Genomic DNA, 16704 nt, shown 5'->3' on the forward strand with positions numbered 1-16704 from the left:
CGACATGCTCACTTTGCCATTTGCATACTCATATTGCCCGTTCACGAACTGTTTCCTCAAGAATTAGCGAAACTTCAAACTGTCCTAACTTCCTTATTTTTCATCCAATTTCGATCAAAATTTTACCATTAAACTCGTAATATTTCACTCTTTCTTATTAGACTAACTCATATTGGACTGGATTTCCCCTTTAGGGCTCAAACGCCAGATAGAGATAAAAAAAAACAAGTACTACTAAGCTTTTCATCGGCAGTATAATTTCAATTTGAAATGGAAATAGAGCCATTAAGAGGGTAAAAATCTTAGATCATTGCATTTAACAGACAAAGGATGAAAGAAATCTGTGTCCCATTGATTGCACTCATTCGTGGCCTTCATGAACAGGACAAATTTCAAATTTATCACAAGACCTATTTTTTGTTCTCCATTACACTGGATTTTGACTGATTTTGTTCAAAAATACACACTGATCAGCTGCTACTCTTAATATCACCATGTTTGATTCAGAAAAGCAACAAAATAGATATGTGATCTAAAGACTGTAGTTTTGTTTTTCATTCTTATAGATGTTCCTGTTTTTGATGGGGTGGGGAGGGTCATTTTAGTCCAAATCATTGGAGTCCAAATCATTCCAGGAGATCTCCCAAGCACCCAGGACACACAGCGAGACCACAGTGACTGAAGGAGGGAGGGGCTTAATATCCTCTTACCAGTGGGAAAATCAACACAATCCTCCTCAGGACAGCATAGTAATTCTAACCAAACAGTGCAAACGTGTGGGTTAGTGGTGCCGTACCCAAATCTCATTCAGTGCACTCCCGTTGTAACGAACATGGTTATAACAAAATTTTGTTACAATGAATATAAGTTCACATCCCAAAATTAGCATCTTTATATCTTTATACACTCTCTTTCTTTAGCTTTCATGACATTTTGATACAAAGAAGTACAAATTCAGGACCCAAAACTATTATTTATATATCTTAATATACTTTATTTCTTTGGCTACCATAAATTTTGATATAATGAAGTAAAAATTCAGGTCCCTAAATCATTATTATCTATGTATCTTTACATACTATACTTTATGTGTTTGGCTTTACTGAAAGTTTGATATCATGAAGTAAAGATTCAGGTCCCCAAATTATCATATATATATATATATATCTCTACATACTTTATTTGTTCTTCTATAACAACATTGTAACACAACAAAAAAACAAACAAAACAAAACAAAAACAAAAACTGCTGGTCCCAAAGACTTCATTACAATGGGAGTCCTCTGTGTAACTTGAAAGTGCAATAACACACCATGTCAATGCTGGCCCCAATGAATAAAAGTACACTCAGACATACAGGAAAGGGCAAGTTTTTTTTATCAAAATCCAACCCAAAATAATGTAATGAAATTCCATCATTCTTCACGTTTTTGAAAATCAGTTATATCGTTTGTTTACACAACAACATACTAAAATAAAAAGTCTATCGTCATACTTGCCTGATTTTCTTCAAATGATTAAAGTTAACTTAAACACCGCATGGAATACTGCTTTTTAAAAGAAATAATATAACTATGTTGAGAAACAAAAACTGCTTGGAAAATGATAATTAAGTGAATGGACAAAATGATGCCAAATCATCATAAGGTAGGAGACACTGAATAATTTCCTATAGAAGTTAAGAACCCCACCATGTATGTGGCAAAATGAAACCTGTTAACTCAGTTATGAAATGTTTGAAAATATTTTTCAAACAGGAATGAAATCAAAGCAAGTGTAGTTATGTAATGAAACCAAAGCAAGCATACAATCTGTAGTTATGTAATAAACCATATTCTGCCAGTATCATCACATTCCATTTCTTTCATTCTTTCTTTCTTTATCTATTCATTTTTCTTCTTCTTCTTCTTCTCATTCTTTTTTTTGGGGGGGTGGGGGATTGTTGGGGAGGTATTTTACAAGAAAGATGGAGACATATTAAAGGGTACGGCCAGGCATAGACTTTGTTTTTGCTATCTTTCTGACAGATACACCACTCATAAACATATATCGTACCTAAAAAATTCCTACCGACTCCACAAAGGGACAAAATTTCGGCTATCAAATCAGCATTGTGTGTACGCATATCATTTAAATTGCACAAACGGACAAAAGTTGCAGACCTTATAAGACTTGATAAATTTTGTAAACTCCAGAAATAATTTCATGGTTTTCTCTTCACAGAAATCATAGCCATGCTACAGATATTTCATTAGCTTGTATTTCTAAAGCAAAAGCAGATAACAAAAGCTTCCCTCAGCCTGGCAGTCCCCTTTTCAGAAAACTTTTTTTTTTTGCCAAAGAAAGATTGTTCACTCCTGCCATACCACAGACCTGAATCCCCTTTCTTCTAAAATAAAAAATAACAACAAAAACTCTTGTCTCCATCAAAAACTTGGATTAACTGAGAGGAAAGCAAAAAACCTCCTCTTTAATATAGCATGGAAAAAAAATTGTATGACTTTTGCCATTACTTTGTATGTCTTTAACGCTTTTTCTTTCTTTTTAATTGGCTGTATAAAAAATTTGTCAGATTATGCAAATAAACGTTTGGGACAAATTGCCCAAACTGCATCCCGTGCAAAAGTGAGAGAGGAAAAAAAATCTGTTGAATCTCACCAATTGTTCCCGCCGAACCGCTTTCCGCCGCTATCATGATGCACGTCTTGCCATTCTTGTCTGGGATGTTAGGCTGTCCTCCGTGTTTCAGTAACAGCTGCATGCACTCAACCTGATCATTGAGGGCGCTCACATGGAGTGGCGTCCTAAAATCGGCAGATTAAAACAGACAAACATGCGGACTTATTTAAAGCTTCATGAATGTTAATCCGTGACTGAGAGTTAGCACATTGCGCAACATACCCGGTACACTGCAGGGCTGCAGATCAACAAACATACTAACGCAAAGTACAATTACATACTTTGAAGGCAAAGACCTCCTCCTGGTCCCAAAAGGGAAACACAATATGCACATATTATGCTGATAAATCAAAAGTAATGATTTACATTGTTTTTGCTTTTTTCTTTTCTTAATTCAAAAAAAAGTTTTTCTGAGTTTTGCTGAGAAAAAACAATAACAAATACACATACACGTAGCTACTATTGTCAAGTCATACTAATTGCCAGCTCTGGACATGACTTCACATAACAAGCTATAATTGCGCTGAGCATTTCCATGTCTACTAGTCTGACTTTCATCCAAATTGCACCCCTGATATGATCTGTTATACTGTCCAACAATACAACAACCCTGTATACTGACCTGTGTACAATGTCATTTATCTTCTTGTCTGATTTTTCTGTTTTCACACATAGCAACCTAATACCAGGATGGAATTTCACTTTTACGGAAACTCTGGATCTTTTGATGTTAAAAGTGATGTTTTTAGAAACGTCACAAATTTTTACCTTCCCCTAGCATCTTGTATATTGACCAGCTCATCAGCCAAGGCATCTATCAGCATCTCAGCACACACCTCGTTGTCTCGTAATCTGCAGCAATGAATCAAAGCAAACAAGCCTATACCTTCAAATGGTGAAAAACGTTCCATGGTATACAGAAAACATACTAGAATATTAACATATTTTTGTTTTTCTAGTACATCGAAAGAGCCTTTGACTGAAGTCTTTCAGAAGGCAAGGAGAATATTTCCCTTGACTTAGTCAGTAAGATGTCAAAGGAATGTGCACTTTCCATAGAAAATGAATATATATCTTTAATTCTCTGTATTCTTTCTCTATATCTTTGTTGTCCTACTATGACATTACAAACTGTTGTATCTACTTATACAGCGATGGCAGCACAAAAAACTTTAAGAATTCATAACTTTTGAATAGATTATCATATTTTATTCAAATTTCACTGATACATTCTTCGAATATTGTTGCAATCACTGAATTCAGACATAAATACATGGGGTACAGTTATCATGGCTTAACAGCGGGAGCTCTATGATGTACTACATCTCCATCACCGAGGTGCCTTTTAAGTTGAATATTGCACATAAGTAACAGAGAGATTACGCATTATCTGGAGCTATTCTCATTTTGAACACAATAATGAGTGCACCTCGAGCCATTTTGAGTACACAGAGTCTGACTGAAATACCAGATTCTATTGGTTAAGGAAAACCAGCAGTAACTTGTTTTCCCCTCTTGATCATATTCAAGTGCTGTGCATCAAATATTCTATGCTCCTGTTCAGCATTATGACACAAACAGCATTGCCTGATTGGTTCATATATCATTGACTACAGAATCAAATAGTCACATCTCCGGTATCAATTGATAATAATACCAAGTTGAGAAGAGCCGCCTTTTGTCTGGTGTACAAAAGAAATTGGTCGCAAGAAACAGTCAATGTGTGTATGGATGAACACAAAGTACAGACTTCTGGAAGTTTCACATTTGTTGAAGGTACACAAACTACTCACACAGCACAATGTAGCGGAGAAAAGGTGTTCCCTTCAAAGAACATATTGGGATCCTGCTCCAGAAGAAGTTCTACACAGTTGTCGTGACCTGAAAACAGAACAAGAACAAAAATCACACTTCAGACAAGATTGTGCATTCCATCACTTACAACTCACAGTCTCATTGATTACTGGTAATAAAAAACAAAAACAAAAAAAAAGATGAATTTACTGCATCTACAACTTATTTGTATTTGTGTGTGTGTGTGTGTGTGTGTGTGTGTGTGTGTGTGTGTGTACAGAGTCAAACTATCTCTTGTGGCTACAGGTTTCAGATTTCCCCAACAGTATTGAAATATTTCATAAAGTTGTTGAGACACTACACACACAACATTATACTACATGTGTATGACCACAGTTACAATGTAGGAGCATATAAAGGAGAGAAGCAGAGCTGCATTTTCCTTTCTCGTTGCAAAATATACGAACTATTCATTAGCTACTCATATTTTCTATATCGAACTGCTCCTTTCATAACACAAAATATGTATTTCAATGTTTTATGGCTCCAAATATCAATGCTGAACTTGATGTCAGCACACATACAAAAGTTCAATACTATATTTTTTGATATGTAGCACAAACTACAGCAACGAATGACCACAGAAACAGTGCATCAATCACAAAGTGTGGGGAAAAAAAGCATTTGATCAACCTGAATATGCTTTCATTCACTCATCAGAGGAAAAGTCTCAATGCAATCAATAGTGGTCTCACACCAGTAAATCATTTTATATAGAGGCAAATGTTAAAATTTAAATTTCAAATGATTCTATGACATAAAAGAAGGGTTCAATATCTTTTGTGTTTCACGGGTAAATAAACCATCTTGTTTCACTGCAGTCCTTAATTTTATTAAGTCATAGGTCCTTAAAGGTCCTGTTTACCTTTGGGAGCAGTAATTTAAGAAATGTCCAAGATATCACTTTTGATGCATTTGTGTAGGTCAGTTGTATCACAGAACTTCCTATCATATAAATTTTTTGCAATAAAGCTGAAAATTTAAGGAGATATCTCTATTTTTCTCATTAAACCATAACTGTAGTCAGTTTAGTCTGGAAACATTTTCTATTATAACTATTGTTCACATTTTGCATATTTAACAATACTTAACATTGGTTATACTGGTTCAAATTTTCACATTGGTTGTTTCTATCCCTAACTCACATTTTAGAACTTTTTTGAAGCACTAATGCTGGGTTTTTGTTTCATCTGCAAATGGTAAATTATGCCTTTAAAGAAAACTACGATTTCATCACTCAAATATGTGTGCTTACTGAACAAATGCATGTACCAAAAATAACAATAGTTCCTAAGACTCCGAAGAAAAGTGCTTCCACAAAGTATATGAGTATTTTGTGGAGAATTTCACCATCATCAACCATAGCAAGTAAGTCTTACTCTAGTTTCTTTTTGTCATTTCTCATTAAATACCACCCCCCCCCCCCCCATTTCTTGCAATATCCTTGTTACGATGACCAAGTGATAGGGACAGTCCATTTCAGTCTACATGGGCATGAAACCATGTGAAGCCCTAGGAAATGTAGAGTTGTGTCTCCCTCTGTAGGCGAAATTCAGAACAAGTTATACCAGTGGAGCCACTTACCATTGTAGCAGGCCCAGTGGAGGGGTGTGTAACCTCTGTTGTCTAGGTGCTGGGTGGGCTCTATCTGCAGCAAAGAGCTAAGGATACCCTCGTGGCCACATGCAGCAGCCATGTGGAGAGCTGTCCGCCCGTTGACGTCCCTCATGCTGGTGTTGCAGACTCCTAGCAGGGCGTCGCAGCACTCTTCATGGCCATTGGCAGCCTTGGGGTTGGAGAACAAGAAAAACACTTACTAGCAAGCTATCATATTTCTTAGTTGACCTTTAATACAATTTAATGATATCTTTTGTGTATCACACTATGTGACTGGTATATGTGTAATATCAGGCATCTTCGGTCTACATTGCAAATTAAAGGGATGGTACAGTATTGGTGGAGATGAGAACTGGGCTTTTAAGTTTTTGCAAGATACCAAGAAAACACTTATGAAATAGTACAGAGCATACCATTTTAAGAGGAATTAAAAGTTTATTTGATGAAAATCGGGTTTGGAATGACTGAAACATCCAAAAACAAAGTAAAACAAAGCGATCATAATAAAGTTTGGGTCCCACACTTTATCAGAATCGCTCTGTTTTGGATATCTCAGCCATTTCAAAACCAATTTTCATCAAATAAACGTTGAATTCCTCATGGAATTACATGCTCTTTCATATTTCATAAGAGGTTTCTCATTATTTCACCAAAAAATGTTAGAAACCTGAAATTAGGTCTCAACCAAGACTATACGATCCCTTTAAGGGAGAAAATTCATGCACAGTAAGTAATGGATTACACTATTCATCATCCTTTTTGTTTTCTACTTATCATAGGATTAATCTAATAGATCAAATGGATTAATCACTTTTCTTTTTCACAACGATGCTTGTTCAGAAATATCATGCTTGAGTTTAGCCCTGAATCATTAATAGTTTCCAACTTTTCATCTAAAAACTTTGCTGTACAATTCAGAGTTATCTGTCATTCACATCCCTGAAAGGTACAAGAGAAGTGTTTGATCATGTTGTGCAAGGCAGCGAGTATAAACCTTACCGCTCGGTGCAGAGCTGTTCTCTTGTTGACGTCCTGGATTGTTGGACTAGCACGGTGGTCTAGCAAGAGAAGTGTGGCATCGATGTGCCCGTTGCTAACGGCGACCATCAGGGGCGTCCTCCCCTGGTCATCCACCACATCCACTGCCCCTTCCTGCTCAGCATTCTCCAGCAAGATGCGTAGGCATTCGGCATGGCCATTGTACGCTAGGAAGACACAAACAGACATACCAACATGATTGTCAATGCCACAGATGGAATGTCAAAGGTCAAGTTGGAATAACAGAAATTAACTCCTGAAATTTCGAGAAACAAACGCAAAAGATAATTTTTTTCTTTGTGAGCAATGTTGAGCACATCTCTCTTTATGCAGAGGAGAAACAAACAACACATAGACAAACAAACAAACAAGCACACAAGCAAACAAACAAACAAACTTCTCACCTGCTGCATGCATCGGTGTTCTCTTAGACACCGAGTCATGGACCAGTATGGTAGCGCCCTGCATCACAAGAGACTCCACACACTCCGCGTGACCCTTGAACGCGGCGAGGTCAAGAGCTGTGCGCCCGTTGGCATCCTGAATGTCAAGATTGACGATGGAGCGCATGAGAACCTGTAGAGCCTCCACGTGGCCGTTGTATGCCTGGTTTGGGAGAAACAATCAAATTATTGGTGTGTTTATTTTGTTTTCCATCTGAGAATATGGCTGGATAGTCCATATTCAGCTGCATCAGCTGGTCTTCCGTTGAGTCCAGTTCACTTCACAAAATTGACTTGACCAAAAACAAATACTGATGTCATCAATAGATATCTGTGAGAGCTACATGTACCAGTGGGAAACCAAACACATTTCTGCCAAATATGGGTTTTGATAGATTGATGTACTTGGCACCCCACACAGTGGAAGTATGAAAACAAAACCATAAACAACAATCAAATCATCAAATCGCATTGATCAAGGAAGAAATACTGTATGACTGAGGCAAAATCTACTTTAGATATTGAATCATTTATGAAAAGTTGATCTCTCTTATTTTGTATCTATATACCTTAAATGTATTCTTTGTGTGTGTGCGCGTGTGTGTGTTTTTTGTGTGTTTCCTCATTAATCTGACTTGTAACATATGCCGGTAAAATACCTCATTAGAAGGTTTAAGAGAACTTATTTCCTCACAAGGCTTCTGAAGCTTTCCTCCAAGTTCTCTTTTTTCATTTCACACTTTAGTTAACCAAAGGCTGTATTCCTCAGTTAAATATCTAAGTGCGTTATTCTGTTAATTTGTTATATATTTATTGTGTTATACATTCTAATCAATTATTGTATGCTTTGTATTTATGTATGTATGCATTGCATGTTTGTTTGTTTTTTTATCGTAGAAATGAATAAACGAATTGAACTGAACTGAACTGAACAGATATATATATGAGAATGAAGGTCTTGTGATAAAAACACAGACATAAATATCTAAAAAGTAAGAACTTCAAAGATGAATCAAAGTACAGAAAGGAAAGCAAAGCAAATATGTTGGAAATCAAAGTTGCAAGAATGAATGGAGACACTTACTGCTAAATGTAGTGGTGTGGTGAGTGGTCCTACCCTACTGGCCGCTAAGAGCTCATTAGCTGCAACAGCTCGTAACTGAAGTGCGGAGGGAAAAAACAGAAACATCCAGATAACTGTGAATAAATTGGTTTACTGACATATTCAAATCTATGGCTGTTTCTTCCATCCTCATGTAGTAACAAGCTATGCTATCATCCTCTTATCAAAAACACTTTTCAATACTTGGAAAGCAGTTTGCATATATTAGTTGTTGCTACGTTGGGCAAACCTCGGGTAAGCTTTGAGGTTGTCAAGAAGAACTACTGTAAGAAAGGCATGCATAAAAATTGTGTATGTCAGTAAACAGGTCTATTGACATGAAAAGCTGTGACATTGTCAGGTGCTCATGATTGAATACAACAAAGGGAAAAAGAGAGATCATGGTGTAATACAGTGCGCTCCCGTTACAACGAACATGGTTGTAACGAAATTACGATTACAATGAAATAAAGATACAGGCCGCAACATTATCGACTCTCTGTTTTTTTTGTGTGTGTACTTGTGTGGTTATAATGAAATTTCGATGTAACTAAAGAAAACTGCTGGTCCCTAGGACTTTGTTTTAACAGGAGTCCACTTTACAACAGTGGGACTGCTACATCATTACCACTGCTGTCTTCAAAGTGATTTATTGATAATGACTGTACATGGTATGCAACACATTTGCATAGAAAACACATCAAACATTATAAGTACGGTACGTCCAATCTCTTTGTCCCTGTGTAAAGCAAATAGAATGACAGATTTGACAGATAACAGATTTTTAACATTTGTGTTTTATACAGGAATGATATTGAGGTTTAAAAAGAAATGGAAATCAAAATTTTAACATGATTTTAGATATATGGAAATAGCAAAATGTGTACAGACTTCATAAGGGAAAAAAAATGAAAATCAGATTTGAATCTATAATATATCATCAGGCCTGTTTACAACACTGTGTGAATTAAACCAAAATTGTTAAAGGATGAAGCACATACTGCTTTAGTCCTCAAAACTCATATCAAACAGAGCTATACATATCATACTTAAAAGATTATAAAGAGGCTGATTAACATATCAATGATGTCTGTGTTGATGAGTACGCCATCCTTCTAACCTTTTCAGCAGCTAAACTGTGGCCACTGGCCGCGGCGTAGTGGAGAGCGTTGTAGCCGTGCTCGTCTCGTAGTGTGGGACTGGCATTGTTGTGAAGAAGATGCTCCACACAGCTGAAAAAAATTTGGCATAAAAACAGAAGTAATAACATGGCCTGGTTCTAAGACTAGTATACAATAACATCCTCCTCACATAAAAAAATAACAATAAATGAACGAATAAATAAATAATAATAAATTAATGAATAAATGAATAATAATAAATTGATGAATTAATAAATAATAATAAATCAATGAATAGATAAATAAATCTTGGTTTCCTCAGTTGTTTACTTTTTAACTCTCTTCAGTTTGAAATTCTGATTTTTGGCCGAGATGATTTCAGAAGGAAAACTTGTATGTTAATAAATGCCATAATCATGCAATTAAACAGCCCTAAGGACTAAGGGGGGGGGGGGGGGCATGAACATGTACACAGAAATAAGAAAAAAGGTTAATGAACAGGAGACCAAAAAAAGTGGAGAAGAAGCTTTTTAGTCTTTGAATGCTGAAAGACAGCTCACAATGGGAATTCTGCAGACAATCATTCAGAAGATAAGCCTCTTCAGCTGTATCATATAAAACTCTCACAAGTATCAGAACTTTCAATGTTCTGAACAGAAGAGTACCTGAGACCTGATCATAAATTTCTTATATATGCCATGAGTCTGCAAAAACATTCTGTATTCTGTAAGAACATTTTAAGAAATCTAGTGCTTTTAAAGTGTCACACGCAAAGGAAGGAAATATAGGGAAGGATTTTTCAAACTAATTTTTCAACTAATTTTTCTCAAAACAGGATATTGTAGGGTATGTTCTTTTGCCCTAATATGACCAGAAGGCAAACTGCCGATAGACCCACACTCACTCGGCTTCCATGTCTGCGGCTGCTGCGTAGTGCAGCGGCGTGCAGTTCCTGATGTCTGACGTATTGACCTTTGACCCCATCGCCACCAGTGAGAGGAGACACTGGTGGTTGGCGTTGCCCGCTGCGTAGTGAAGCGGCGTGCGACCCTCGCGGTCCTGAACGTCAAAGTCGGCCCCTCGGCTGATGAGGAGATCTAAACAATCTACATTCCTGGTGGACACACAATGATAATTATATCAAAAGGACATTTACATTGTGCAGCTACTATAATAATATACAAATAATACACAGGTGAGAGTGCATTAGTAGAGATGCAGCGCACACAGTGGTGTAACATACATGACGTGCAGCTGAGTGCATGTTACACTACATTGTAAATACCCGAGAGTGCGCTGCATCTCCACTAATGTTATGAACTTTAACCTGTGCATTATTTGATTCATAAAATGGGTCAAAAACTAACTGCATTTTTAACGTACCTTTAAGGGCCAATACCAGTCAGCTACATGAAAAACTTGCTCAAAATTCACGATGACTTTTCGTTGCACACTTTCTGCACAGGCGTGTATGTTAGTAAGAAATCATGAGCGCACACGTGACTCATTTCAGTGCGACTAATTGGTTACATTCTTGAACCCATTTTATAATATACAGTGTACTCTACCATGCATGATAAAGTAGTAATCATGACGTACAAATTCAAAACCTAAGTAGCATTTTTTTTTTCAGACGAGTTCTTAAGCCGAGCAAATGACATACGAATGCATGCAAAAAGGGCGAAAATGCATGCTAACTATTATTTTTTTCTCTTCACTATGATATTTTCTTATTTTGAATGAATGAAATAGATTTGTATCAGATAAGGCAAAACGTATTAGAGAGAGAGAGAGAGAAAGAGAGATTATTACTCACCCTGAGCATGATGCGCAGTGTGCTGGTGTTCTCCCGTTTTCATCCAGGGCGTTGACATCACAGCCTGAAATAAAGACAAATCAGCATACTAAAGCTAGAACCAAAGAACATGACATGTAATGGTCATGTCCTGTTTGTTTTTTTTTCTTCAAACGTTTTCACTTCATTTGAAGAAAAATATAACTTCTCAAGCCTTGGCCTAAATTCGATAATGAAGAAAAACTTGCAAGTGAAGTTGACAATCTTGAGTGGTTCTTTCCATATTTTGGTTATGATTGCTTCTTAAAGAAGTTACTGGTACCTATTATACCAAATTGTTACATTCCCCTTTAGACAGCAAGTTTTGTTCTGTTCATTGTATGGTTTCCCCCACCCCCCCCCCCCCCAAAAAAAAAAGAAGAGCAGATGTGACTTTTCATGCATTGCATGCAATAACTTGATCGGCCAGTATTGAATAAGATTCTTTCGCTATCATTTCGTAATAGTGCCGCTGTGCAGTGTGGGGGGGGGGGGGGGGGAGAGACGGGATTCGATGAGTGGTCTAGGTCAAACATGAGAACTGATTAACTTACATTGATTACTGCTCAACAAGATGATTGGTGGCTACGTTTATTTAAACACCGCATTGTAAATCATCCATCACCAGTGGTAATGGCACTGCATTAACTCTTTATGTGCCATGTCCGCACGTCCGACTCAGTCGACGGCGTGCCAACTTCGCATATTCTGCTCAAACGCACTAATCTGCCTAATCCGATCGATAAATCGCCAAATAATGCCGCAGTACAATGAAAGCGTTTCTCGCGCTTCCGTTCCTCTCACATATAGCTTGCATTTCATGTAGTGATTGACTATCAAGAGGTGTTCTCTACTGGATTTGAGAGTAATGTCTAAGTTTCTGTCCCTGTTTTGTGTGCAAAAGTCATGCCTTTGCAGTAATGTAGCTACTGGTCATGTTAAAGAAAAACAGTCTTAGATTTGTCATACAATAATACATCAAAGCAAAGCTTGGCATTTTCTCTACAACTTTACTCACTATTTGTCCCAGCTCAACAGAAATCTAAAGAAGTTACATAAACTTGAAAAACAGAATGTTTTCTCAAAGCATGAAACCGTTTGTGTCTCAGAATAATGTGGCACAAAGGGGGTTTCCACCATGGCACATGAAGAGTTAAACACTGGAGGTACATGTAGTTTCTACTCTTGGTAATTAGCGGGTCAATTAATCTGTCCCTCCCCCTCCCCCCCCCCCCCCCCCCCCCCATCTGACAGGTGCTTACCCCCCTCCAGTAGCTTCTTGCAGCAGATGGTGTACCCACTCAGTCCAGCCAGGTGAAGAGGGAGCATACGATGGATACCATGTCTGGAGGAACAAGGAGAAAGAAAACGTGTCAACTCAACCAATCCAGGTCTCATCCATTCCTTGGAGTCTGATTGGTCAAAAGTGACATGCTGCCAAGCCTAAATTGGCAACTCAAAAGTGACATCGATAATGCTATAAAGTCATTCAGGCTTTTGTATAAAACTGCTGTCCTATAGCATTTCAAAAGTATACTACATGTATTTGCAAATTGAGACTTGTATAATGGTTCCACAAGTGGTTGAATTAGTGATTGAAAACCACAGACAGAATAATAAATTATTATTATCTAGCTTGGCGGAGATACACAATGCAAATCTGCTACCTGGTAGCCAGTGGCAATATTTTTCAATAGCTGTCAATTTCATTAATACCAGTTGACTCCTCTGCAAAATCTAAAGCATAGCAAAATTTCATTGTCACTAACTGACTTTGTTAAAAAGATCTCAGCATGTCTGCTATGTTACACAGCCATATATGTTATGGTCATATTCAGAAACTTTATTGTTTGCCAAGGTAAAACAAGGGTTTCTACCTTGTAGGGTCAGCCCCATGGTCAAGTAGAGTGACCAGCAGTTCCTGGTGACCATGCTGGGCTGCCAGGTGGAGTGGTGTATTACCCTGGTTGTCCACGCAGTCAATGATGGCGCCTGGTGACAAGGATGGAGAAATGTTGATCAAGAACTGATCACCAGTCTCACTTGTAATTTTTTTTTACACTGTAGCTGAGGCTCTGCAATGTTGGAAATTGTCTTGTAACTTGAATGTCCCTCTTGCCCCGTAAGATTAGAACAGATGTTCAAGTTAAGAAGGTTATATATAAGACATGCCACACTCTACAGAATACAAACCAGTGTTAGTAATTTTTCTTTATGGCAGAATTCATGATTTTAACAAGCCCCATTAACAATCAGACTGACAGACACTGAGATATTGAGGTGGCACTTTTTCATTTGAAATAAACAATCATGTGAACATATGAACCTTATTCTTGGAAATCTTTGAGACATATCCAATAACAATGTCAACAAAAGAATACATTGTAATTCCCACATCAAGGCAGTACAAACTGTAAATACGCAGCAAAACAGTGTTTCACATCGATTAAAAGTCAAATGACTACATGTCACTCTGATTACAGCTTCCACACAAGCAAAGAATAAGACACATTGAATAATTGGTATGTTATAGGCAAAATTTAGCACAAGACACCATATGTATGTCAACTTATTGCAGAAGTTATGAAGCATTATCAATGCAATGCGTAATTGTTTAAGAAACATAGAATTACATACAATACATCCCCTTCGGGAAGGAAAGAGAGAGAGAGGGAGAGATAGAGAGAGAGAATGAATTAAAAAGATGAATAGTATAGAGGCCAAAGCGAGAAGCACCTTGGCAGAATTAGACAATTAAATACAGCTCTGACAACCATCACAATGCGATAGGCCACGAATGATGAAATGTAAGTAAGATGAATGAATTAGTCACGATGCAGATGGCATTTGCATGCACATGCTATGAAGAAGAAGAAAAACAGAAAGTCACTATCTAACAGCGATGCTAAATGAGGCTCCATGCTTAGAAAACCAGAGAAAAGGCAAAACTGGACACAGCCACAGAACAATTAAATATTCATTTGCATTTTGGTATAATTCCCAGTTTCCACCACGAAGGAAATGGGGAAAATTCATAGACCGAGAGACAGTACCTGTCGCCAGTTTTACGTGATGCATACAGATTGTTAAAACCGCTCACTTTCAGAGGTAGTTTTCCCCAAGGAAAAAGTTGCAATGACTCAAATCTCAAAATCTTGGTAAAATAAACATTTTCTTCCATTATTGCACAAAGTTTTCACAGATCTTTTGCTCTCTTACATCTTAAAGACTGCAAACACATCACAACATTTTTTGAAAAGTAAAAGTTATGCTCAGATGGTGATCCTTAACCTCAAGGATAAGCTAACTTCGAGGACAAGCTCTATGGGGTGCCAAGTGCTGCACAATTTCATTACAGTATCAGTCACTTTGTTGATGAAATCATAACGAAATCGAGTGTGCGACACTTGGTGCCCCATAGAGCTTATCCTCGAGGTTAAAGACCACCGTCTGAATGTAACTAATGTTTTATGATACAATGCAAACGTGGAGAGCATTGAAGTTGACATTGCTATATAACATAATAAAGGCAACCATTTCTAAGCCATCAGTGATGTAATGAAGGTGACAGAAGTCAGAAGGCCGCCATTTGTTTTGTTTTCTTTACTTATTTGTTTGTTTTATTTGCCTAGAATTCTCTTTGTTTTCCTTTCACTGCTATTACACAGAACAACTTTTTCTTGTGGTCAATTCTCCATGCAGCACCCGATGAGTGAACTATATTAAACTGTAGAGACTAGGGCCTTCCAAGAGAATGATTATCCGGACAGACAAGTGAAATTTGCTCTTGTGTATCTTTTACTTTCACCATATTGGTTACACACCGATCAGCTACAGATTTTCTTTTCCCTCCATGCATAAGTAAACACAAACTTCCTAAGCCAACTCATTTTGTTAGAAATAGAAGCTGCTGATTATGATTTTGCCTCCAAAGAGATGATGACAGCTGTAAGTTCAAGGGATGCTGCACAGACACACAACTACAAGTGCGACTAGTCTCGCAAGATTAACAATCATCAAATACGCGTTCTACTTTTAAAGGGATAGTACAGTATTGGTGGAGATGAAAATGGGGCTTTAACTTTTTTTGCAAGATACCAAGAAAACACTTATGATGAAATAGCACAGAGCATACCATTTTAAGAGGAATTCAAAGTTTATTTGATAAAAATCGGGTTTGGAATAGCTGAAACATCCAAAAACAAAGTAAAACAAAACGATCGTAATAAAGTGTGGGTCCCACATTTTATTAGGATCGCTATGTTTTGGATATCTCGGCCATTTCAAAACCAATTTTCATCAAATAAACATTGAATCCCTCTTGGAATTACATGCTCATATTTCATAAGAGGTTTCTCACTATCTCACCAAAAAATGATAAAAGCCTGAAGTTAAGGCTCAACCAAAACTATATGATCCCTTTAAGCCTGGTCTCTAACTCTGACTGATCAGTGTGACACTTTCAATAAAGCATATGAGCTGGAAAGTGATGGATAGCATATCACAATCCAATAGCAGAACTGTGATACTTAGCTTATTTTTCATGAAAGATAATCTCTCAGAAAGATAATCTCTAAGAAGGATAATCTCTACAAAGTTCTTATTGCGTTACTGCCAGCCTTTCCTTCCTCTTTGTATTCTAAACTTGGGACTTGGGTTTTTGGTTTGGCAGTTTGGTCTTGCTTGAGGAAGTTAATCATTATCTTTTTTTCAACCTTATTCTCCTCTTCTTTCTTAGTCATCCGGTTATCAAATGCCATTAAATACCTGGCATAGTTTCAGAGTGTTTGATCATATTCACTTCATTTGCACAAAAACGATGAATATAAGATGGCTCTTAAAGGGACTGTACAGTTCTGGTTGAGGTGAGGATTTAGCTATTCACATTTTGCAAGATATTCAGACACAACTCTATGAGATGTCAAAGAGCATACAATTCTACAAGGGGTATCAAAAGTTTATTTGATGAAAATCGGTTTTGAAATGGCTGAGATATCCAAAAACAAGGTGAAACAA

The 16704-nt window shown here is 37.2% G+C and overlaps 1 protein-coding gene across 1 annotated transcript in view; it reads right to left on the bottom strand.

The window, feature by feature from the left end:
- Positions 1-16704, bottom strand: part of LOC139731240 (serine/threonine-protein phosphatase 6 regulatory ankyrin repeat subunit A-like) — a 37077-nt gene that overhangs the window by 7060 nt on the left and 13313 nt on the right. The window contains exons 7-19 of the mRNA XM_071642125.1: positions 13566-13680; positions 12951-13033; positions 11671-11734; positions 10759-10968; positions 9854-9965; positions 8716-8790; positions 7593-7794; positions 7150-7355; positions 6118-6319; positions 4473-4560; positions 3448-3531; positions 2659-2804; positions 711-755 (exon numbers count right to left, since the gene is read on the bottom strand). Coding sequence (XP_071498226.1) covers positions 711-755; positions 2659-2804; positions 3448-3531; positions 4473-4560; positions 6118-6319; positions 7150-7355; positions 7593-7794; positions 8716-8790; positions 9854-9965; positions 10759-10968; positions 11671-11734; positions 12951-13033; positions 13566-13680 — 1632 coding nt within the window. The remainder of the gene's footprint in view (positions 1-710; positions 756-2658; positions 2805-3447; positions 3532-4472; positions 4561-6117; positions 6320-7149; positions 7356-7592; positions 7795-8715; positions 8791-9853; positions 9966-10758; positions 10969-11670; positions 11735-12950; positions 13034-13565; positions 13681-16704) is intronic.

The sequence above is a fragment of the Diadema antillarum genome, unplaced genomic scaffold, assembly GCF_040938485.1.
Source record: "Diadema antillarum isolate AM-2024a unplaced genomic scaffold, OU_Dant_1.0 seq00000367_RagTag, whole genome shotgun sequence".
NCBI classification, from domain to species: domain Eukaryota; kingdom Metazoa; phylum Echinodermata; class Echinoidea; order Diadematoida; family Diadematidae; genus Diadema; species Diadema antillarum.